This window comes from Cryptosporidium hominis, assembly GCF_000006425.1.
Source record: "Cryptosporidium hominis TU502 chromosome 8 CHRO018105, whole genome shotgun sequence".
Taxonomy (NCBI): domain Eukaryota; phylum Apicomplexa; class Conoidasida; order Eucoccidiorida; family Cryptosporidiidae; genus Cryptosporidium; species Cryptosporidium hominis.
The window spans coordinates 1-9,179 of NW_667164.1; the positions used below are offsets into that span (position 1 = coordinate 1).

The 9,179-nt window shown below is 26.3% G+C and overlaps 3 protein-coding genes across 3 annotated transcripts; 1 reads left to right on the forward strand and 2 right to left on the reverse strand.

Moving 5' to 3' along the window:
• Chro.80267 (hypothetical protein) lies at window positions 1–2,680 on the reverse strand (the record flags this gene model as incomplete). Its single annotated transcript, XM_660955.1, has 1 exon — window positions 1–2,680. A coding segment is annotated over one exon (2,680 nt), but the record flags the coding sequence as incomplete, so codon positions are not given.
• An 833-nt stretch (window positions 2,681–3,513) lies between these two features.
• On the forward strand, window positions 3,514–6,630 carry Chro.80266 (CG12263 gene product-related). The annotated part of the gene is made up of 1 exon (XM_660956.1): window positions 3,514–6,630. One exon carries the CDS (start codon window positions 3,514–3,516, stop codon window positions 6,628–6,630), a length of 3,117 nt encoding a protein of 1,038 aa, XP_666048.1.
• Window positions 6,631–6,764: 134 nt separating this feature from the next.
• Window positions 6,765–8,969, reverse strand: Chro.80265 (pacman protein). The annotated part of the gene is made up of 1 exon (XM_660957.1): window positions 6,765–8,969. The coding sequence occupies one exon, from the start codon at window positions 8,967–8,969 to the stop codon at window positions 6,765–6,767; it is 2,205 nt and encodes a 734-aa protein (XP_666049.1).
• Window positions 8,970–9,179: the final 210 nt, after the last annotated feature.

The following is a 9,179-nucleotide window of genomic DNA, read 5'->3' on the forward strand; positions in this document are numbered from 1 at the left end:
CTTCATTTTCTAATACATCTTTAATCTTTCCTTCAAGTCTTTTTGGTAATATTACTGGTATTGAATGGTCATCATCATCAATCACTAAAGGTCTTGGAGTTACTATTTGCACTCCTTTTTTAAAACTATCATGATTCTTTTCTTCTTGATTTTGATTTAAAGTCTTTCCATTTTCATTCTTATCGGCATGATATAAATCAGGAGTTGAATTAAATAATTTAGGAACAACAACTTTCTCATTTATATGACCTCCCCCATCAAGAATTGGCATTGATTTAGTAGTTAATTCATCCTTATTAAGTTGATGACCTTTTGGTGATAACTTTTCAAATTTATTCAAATTGGAATTATATTTAACAGACTTTGGAGATTGACCATTTTTATTCATATTATTAAATTTATTTTTTAAACTCTTTGGAGATGATGAATTTGAAGGAGAATTTAAGGACTTTTTCTCAAGATTTGTAGTCTTAGAGACAGATTTTGGAGATAATAATCTCGACATAGTACTACTTTGATGATCTATAGATAATCCATTCATCATATAAGAGATTTTTTTTGGAGAAAATGGACTTTCAATACCTTTCCAAACTTTTGAAACCTCTAATTGTAATTCATCCTTATTTTTACCTTTACCATTATTATTAATATTATTTAAATATTCCTCTTCTAATACTTTAGTACTCATCCTGGAATTTTCTTTAGCATTCATTACCATTAGTATATGTCCAATAGTAGAATTATATTCAGCATTAGGTATTAAGGGGATAATTGTTTGCTTAATTAGCTTTTTGAATTTTTGATTTTCCAGAGTAAAATCTAATAACTGATTTTTTATTTCATGCATAGACTCTTCTGAAGTTTTATACTTCTTTTCTAATATCTTATAGTCCGCTGATAATATATCTCTTTCTTCTTTTAATGCAGAAATCTCACCAATTAATTCAGCATTAGATTCTTGAAGCTGCTCTAAAACTCTCTCTGTAGCTGATAAAGTCTTATATTTTTCTTTCATATCTCTTCCTTCAATATCAAGCTTCTTGTTAATATCCTGTAGCTCTACCAAAGATGCATTTAAATTTTCTTCATTCTTTTTAGATGCAGTATACTCTGAAAGTAGAGCAGTATATTTCTGATAAAGTTTATTATATTCTCTAGATAAAGAATCATGATCTTCTTGTAACTTTGAACATCTTTCAACAATTTCATGATTTCTTTTCTCTAAATTGTCAACATTCAACATTAAACTAGTATTATTTAGTTCCATTTTTCTATATCTTTCTTTATCTTCCTCAATCAAATTAATAAAGGAATTTTTCTCAATCATTAAAGTTTCATTTTGTTTACTCAAGATCTCATAATCTACTTTATATTTGTATAAATTTCCATACTCTTGATTCCAATGAGCTTCCATTTCCGTATACTTATTCTTTAACATTTCCTTTTCATCTTTAAGTAGTGCAAAATCCTTTTTTAAGATTTCATAATCTTGATTCAACAATAAAAGCTTCGTATCTTTGTACTCAACCTGTTTCTGTAATTCTTCACTTCTGATTCTATACTGTTGCTCTTTATTTTGAGTTTCCAAAATTAACATTTTTTGAGAAGATTCAATTACTTCTAAAGACTGAATTCTCTTCATTAAAAGGTCTCTTTCGTTTTGCTCATACTGTTGGGATGCCAACAATGCTTGAGCCTGACTATTATTTGGCAATCTAGATAAGAAGCTATTACTCACAGCTAGACCATTTGTTTGGTCTTCAAACTCCTTCTGAATACCCTCATCTTCGTCTCCACCTTCATTGTCATCTTCCAATGAAGAAGATTGATCCAAGTAATACTTGATTTTTTCATCTCCCTTAGAATAGTGACGTTTCTTGTACTTTTTTATTTGATCTCTATATTCATTTTCTGATTCTTCCGAGGAAGAAGATGAAGAAGAAGAGAATATTGAATATGATTGAGAAATTACCTCTAACTTGGAATCTGGATTAGAGAGCTTTTTATTATGATATAGAATTGTTTGCTTTTTTGAGTCTTTCAAATCATTCTTCTTAAGATTCTTGCTAGCTGAGCTTAAATTCCCTTTCTTCTTATTAGTTTTAGATTCCCCATGAATCTGAGATGTTTTTTTTTTTGGTGACTTTACAATATCTCCTTTTATCTCACTCAAATCCATTGTTAAATACCCTTTTCCATTTATAACATCTTCAGTACCATATTTTCTTGAAAATACAGCAAATCCATTATTATTATTATTATTATTATTATTAATCATTCCTCCATCAACCAAATTCTTCTTCCCTTTTTTTTTTCCAGTTTTCTCCTTTTTTCTTTCCTTCAAACTTTTTACATTCTTCCTCGTGGAATAATCATCACTTTCATGCTCGGTCTTGTACTCAACTTCATAACTGTATGGCTGATATGTGCCAACATTTATATCGTTTTTTGTTGACTTAAAATTTCTTCTCGTTTGAAGATTCTCACCTTTATTGTTCCATCGCCCTTTACTATTTTCCTTTGCTTCATTTATCTCCAAATGATAATTCTCTAAAAAATCCTTCACATATTCATTCTTGTATAACAAACTTGTTTCTTTCCTTAATTTCGCTAATTCTGACTCAAACTCAACAAAACCATCTATTTTTTTATTATACAGATCATCATAATTGAATTGCATCACATTACCCTTTCTTTAATACACTTCCCTCCGTAAAATTCTAAATATATTTATTTATAATATAATATTCACTTTTTTTTCTCTTTAAAAAAATCCGCTCTATTTTTTTTTCCTTATCTGCTCTTTTGCATGCCTTGTTTACCGTCACCTTTATTTCTATCTGCATGCACTTCAAATGTGCGCGCCCGTCCACATTGATGTGCCGCCTTCTTGATGAAGGGATTGATAATTAGTGAGCTGAGGGGTAAATTGGAGATTTTTCGATATATATAAAAAAAAGGTTGGAGAAAGAGGAAAAGGAAAGGAAGTTTAACATTATAAGAGGAAATACAAATAATATAGTTTGGAGGAGGTAGAATTGAAAGGTCAAAATTAAGAGATTTAGGGAAAAGTAAGGAATTTTTATTAATAATATCTGAAACTTATCTGATTAAGGATATTAATATTAGTATATAAATTCGCATGTAATACAAATACATACTAACTGAATGATTATATGTAGTAATACATAATTAATTAATTAATTAATTACATATACATATATGTATATATATAAATATATGTACATAAATATATATATATATATATATATATATATATATACTCAATACATTTATGTAAATACGTAGATGTATTTTTGAAATAAAGAAACACTCCATTTCAGCTTTTTACAGAAAATAGAGCTAAGGAATTGCTTTCTTGTTTTGTTTTTTCCTTTTTAAAGCAAATTTTAGTAGTTTTGGATGCTTTATTATTAGAGAATCTTAAGTATCTACAAATTCAAAATAGCATGAGAAAAAGGAAATTGAATCTCTGGAGTTTCGAAAGTCAAAATGTTTAAGCAAATTCTAATTGTGACTTATTTAACAGTACTCCTACTTGGAACAGTATTATTTTTTTTTGGATTTAATGGTGAAAAAACTAATTTAGAACGAAATGGTTCGCTTAATCAAGATTTCAAATTATCGGAAATTGAGTATTTTGAAATTGAACCTATATATGATAAAGTAGTTTACTTTATTATTGATGCCTTAAGAATTGATTATTTAAATATTGAAACTAAAAATCCTAATAATCAAATTCATAATAAATTTAAGTATTTAAACGAATTGATGAGAAATGATGAATTAAAAAATCATATTCGTTTCTTTAATTTCAAAGCAGATTTCCCAACCTTAACAACCTTTAGAGTCAAATCTCTTATGTCAGGAGAAAATCCTGGAGTATTTGATCTTATTTCTGCATTAAGACCTAAAAATAACGCAGAAACTCCAACTATTTTAAAAAATCTATTCTTAAAAAATAAAAAATCTGTAGTCATTGGAGATGATACATGGGATCTATTATATAATGAATTAATTCATTATAATCACAAATTTGAATCATTAGATATCAGAGATTTTGATAATTTGGATAAATTTGTTGAAGATAAAATTAATTTTTTCTTAAATCACACAAATAATCATTATGAAAAATACAATGATTGGAAGTTTATGGTAAATCATTTTATTGGAGTTGATCATATTGGGCATTATTCTGGTGTTTATAACGATGACATGAAGAATAAACTCTCCCAAATGGATCAAACAGCTGTCAAAACTTTACAACTACTTCTCAAAATTAACAATAAAAATGATCGTCTCACTCCTAAAGAATTTACTCAACAAATCCAAAATTTTATTAAAAAAAATAATAAATCTGAAAAAATCTTATTTTTATTATTCGGAGATCACGGTCAGAATGAAAATGGCGGCCACGGAGGCTCCTGCATTACCGAAACAAACGCGGGCTTTTTTGCATTCTCTACAATTCCTTTTATTACTTCTATGGAAAAAATACCAGAATGGGATTTGCCAGTAAACAATAAAATTTCCGAGCAAGTATCTTTAAATGAAAGAATTAAAAACATTAAAGTTCTTAATCAAATTGATACTATTCCAATTATATCCTCATCATTAGGAATTCCAATACCAGAAAATAATTTAGGTATATTTAGAGAAGATTTTAAGATCCATCTAAAAAGCGGTACCGAACATGATGATCATCATGATCAAGATCATCATCAACAATTTTTACAAGAAATTAATTACGCGAAAGTGATGCATAATAATGCTTTTCAAATCTTTAACAGACTCCTAAATAGCTTAGGAAGTCAAATCAGATTACGGGACGGTCATATTAAATCCAAGTATTATGAATTCTATAAAAGTTATCAATTAGTTAAAAATGCTGAATTATTAAGGATTCAAAATAACCCTGAAAGTAATCAAAAAAATAATTATGAAACTTTGATCAGTATATGTAAGAAACATTATCAACTATCATATGAATTTGCTTTGCTTATTCAAAATAAGCTATTTAAAGACAAATCCAAGTTTGATTGGGTATCAATTATTCAAGGATTTCTAATCATTTTTTCATTATTTGTATTTGTATCAGTTATTATTATTCCAAGCTTTAATTTAAGTATGTCAAGATTCATGTTTAATCAAAAAAAAGGATTCTTATCTTTATCTTCATCTTCAGAATCTAATGAAGCATCATTAAAACAACAATTATCTATATATAATACGATTCAATTAAAATCTGGTCAATTATTTACTATTTATTTAATTATTATTTTAATATCATCCATTTTTAATCTAATTGGAATATATCTACTTTCTCAAAATTTAATTGTTACCGAAGATTTTATGTATTATTGTAATTTTTTTACATTTACGATTATCACGCTTATTATGATGCACATATTGATAAGATACCGGTATGAGATACATTCATTTTATTGTAATATATTTAAATTGAGTTTGAATAATAAAGAATTGAGATGGAATTTTTATTGGTGTATAATGACTTTATTATGTTTAATACATTTTTCTAGTTATTCAGCATCATTTGCAAAAAATGAAGGGAAAGTTGTGAGATTTTTATTAATATCTTATCAGATTATATTATTATTTTCTGGATCAAAAAATAATTTAAGACAAATGTTATTACCATTTATACAATTAATATTGATACGTTTTACATTTATATTTGATTATGAAATTCAACAAATTCTAAATTTTGGATTTTTTAATATTCAGTTATTATTAAAATCTAAAATTACTATATTATTAATATTAATATTTTATTTATTTTTATTATTAATAATTTATAAGAATATATTAAATAGATGGAATATATTAATTATGAGTATTGCACCAGTATATGTTTGGTTTAATTGGATTAACAATAATAGTATTGTACGTATTTTGGCTTTAATACAATTAACAAAGACTATATATAATTTATTTATAAAAAGATATCGATTAAAATTATCTAAAGAATTGGATAAAAGTGCAATAGAAACAAAGAATATTGTAGATTATAGATTAATAATCAATCAATGGCTTAATCATCATTTAATTTTAATATTTTTATTAAAGAATGAATTAATAATACCATATTCAATTTCTAGTATAATACAATTAATTTCAATAGAGAATTTAAGATTGGACGGAAAAAGTTATAATTCAAAAGAAAGTAATAATAATAATAATAATAGATTAATTTCGGTACCTATTAAAGGTATCGAAAATATTATATTATTATATTTATTATCATTGAATAATTTTTTTAATTTAGGTAATAAATTAAAGTTGGAAACGATACCAGAATATGTTGGATTGATAGGATTGGATGGTTTTCATTTGATAATATCTCAATTATTGGTAATATATTTTTTGACATCACATTTACTTTCTTTATCAATTATGCTTAAGCTTCCATCATTGGGATTAAGGAATCCAAAGATTTGGATGATGGGGATAATATTATCAAAATACTTATTTACAGTTTTGGGAATAATTATATTAAGAGAGAATATAATGATTTGGCAGATTTTATTTCCAAAGTTGATTTATGAATTCTTCTTTTGTTTTTCTTTTTCTATATATTTTCTATTTTAATATTAGAAAAAGTATGGAGATAAGGTATAAGAATTGGAATAACTGTTTGTTAATAATAAATTTGATTGAAGAATTATTTTGGATTAAAATTTCCCTAATACAAAATTTGTTGTAGTGTTTAAGAGTTTTTGTGTTTATATGTTCTTTTTTTCTTCATTTTTTGAATAATTATGGGAAAAATGGTGAGATTTAGGATCCCGATTATAATAGTCATAACAATTAGGACGTGGTGTGACTCTCATACCGGATTGTATATTATGATTTTGTGAGCGTTCACCATCACATGATGTTGATGAGTATGGAAGTGAAGGAGGGGGAGGATATCTGTTTGAATTATAATTATTGTAGTTGTTACTGTTGTCATTGCCACCATTACTATTATAATATTGATGGTGGCCTGGATCTCCTCTGTAGTCTCCTGTCCTTCCCCTTCCTCCTGTAAGTCCATCTCCTCCGAATCCACCTCTTCCTCCTCTCCCTCCTCCGAATCCATCTCTCCCTCCTCCAAATCCATCCCTTCCTCCTCCTCCAAATCCACCTCTCCCTTCTCCATTTCGGCTGCCAAAGATTCTGTCCTTATTCCTCGAAAAGTACTCATGATCATATAGATGATTCCCTGATGGGTGATTTGGGGTATTGAAACGGCTGTATGGATGAGCAGAAATTGAAGCTGAAGTTGTAGTTGGAGGAACAATAAAGGCTCGCTTTGATGAAGATGAAAAGATGTTACTATGATAGTTGTTAGTATCATATCCTTGTTGGAGGTAATAATTAGAGTGATGGGAAGATAAAGAAGTAGAAGAATAATGATGATCATTGAATTGATCCATAAATCTTTTATTATTATTATTATTATTGTGGTTACTTTGATTTCCTTGAAAGAATGATGATTGTTTAAAATCAATATTAAGATTCCAATAATTAAATAATTTGAAAAGAATCTTCTGACTTTGATTTGCTTTAAATCCTTTATACTTTCTTTCTTGATTATTTAAATCAAATTCTGAAATAGAATTAGAAAATGGACGAGTATTTGGCAACATTTTTGAACCAAAACCAACTTTAAACATTTGAAAATTCTCATTAGTTGGATCTTTCCATATAACATTTTTTTCCATTTTTTCAAGTTTAAAATATCCAATAATATAATTTGGATGATTTATTTTATAATTAAATGAACTTTCTAATATACTTTTCCAATTTCTTTTATTTTTATCATCATTCAACATTCTTGTAATAATTTCTTTACCTTGTTGTATATTTTCACATGTTTCAATAATTGGTACCGTTACCTGTTCAAAATTAATAAGATCTTCATTTTTTTGATCATGATGAATTTTTAGATCTGAATTATTATAATAATTTTGGAAATATCCAAAAATAGGCATATCTATTATTTTTATAATATTAAATTGATTATTAGAATTAGAATTAGAATCAGAATGTGAATGTTCTTTTTCTTTTTTTTGTTGATTTTCAATAATAATATTCTTTAATGGAGAGAATTTGAATGAATATAAAATATCACATCCAAGTTTATTTCTATATTTAGATAAAACATCCATTTCATTTTCTAATGGTATAACAGTTTCTAATAATACTTTCTGATCAATAAATGGAAGTAAAGCAACCCATTTCCATCTTTGTTTATTACCATTAGGATCTTGTTTAAATTTACTTGGATAAAATTCACTTAAAGGATTATTTTTATCGATCATCATATTATAAAACTCTTTAGGTAAACATATTTTTCCAGATTTTGGAGGTAATACTGACATTAATTGTTCAAATTGAGTAAATGGTTTTCCAAGATTAAATTCACCAATTAGAGACTCTTTAATTTTGTTTTCATTTTTAACATCACTTAATAATTCGACAATATCCATTACATAAGGAGCATAATGATAAGGATAATACCAATCCCAACTAGGTACTCCATGATAATAATAACCAAGTACCCATGATAATCCTCTTAAATAATGTATACATACTTGATCAGAGATTTCATTTAACTTAGATTTAGCTTCATTGTATTCTTTTCTTTCACATATTTCTATTTCTTCATGTTGAACATTTTCATCAATATAATTAATTTGAGCATTGAACTTTCTATTATAATAACTTAATCTGTATTTTAATATATTAATTGGATTGTCAATGCTTAATAAGACTCTTCCTTGATCAATATTACTATTATTATTGTTATTAACAAGATTATCACTATTATTCAAATTAGAAGATTGATTATTATCCATTAATATATTTTCTTCATTATAATCTTCAACTTCTGATAAATACTTGATCAACTTTGATAAATGTTCTTGAAAATATGACTCCATAGTATCAAATCGTCTTTTCTTCCTTTGATTCTTACCAGAAGAATCGCAATCTTCCTCCTCTAGTACTTTTTCTTGAGTTTCAAGAGTGATACCAGATTCTTTATTGATATTGGTATTGAATTGATATTTTGGNAATTAAATNNNAGTGTAATATTTANTANTTGGTATTNTTNTTTTAAANAATTTTTTTTTTNTTAANTAATAATTTAT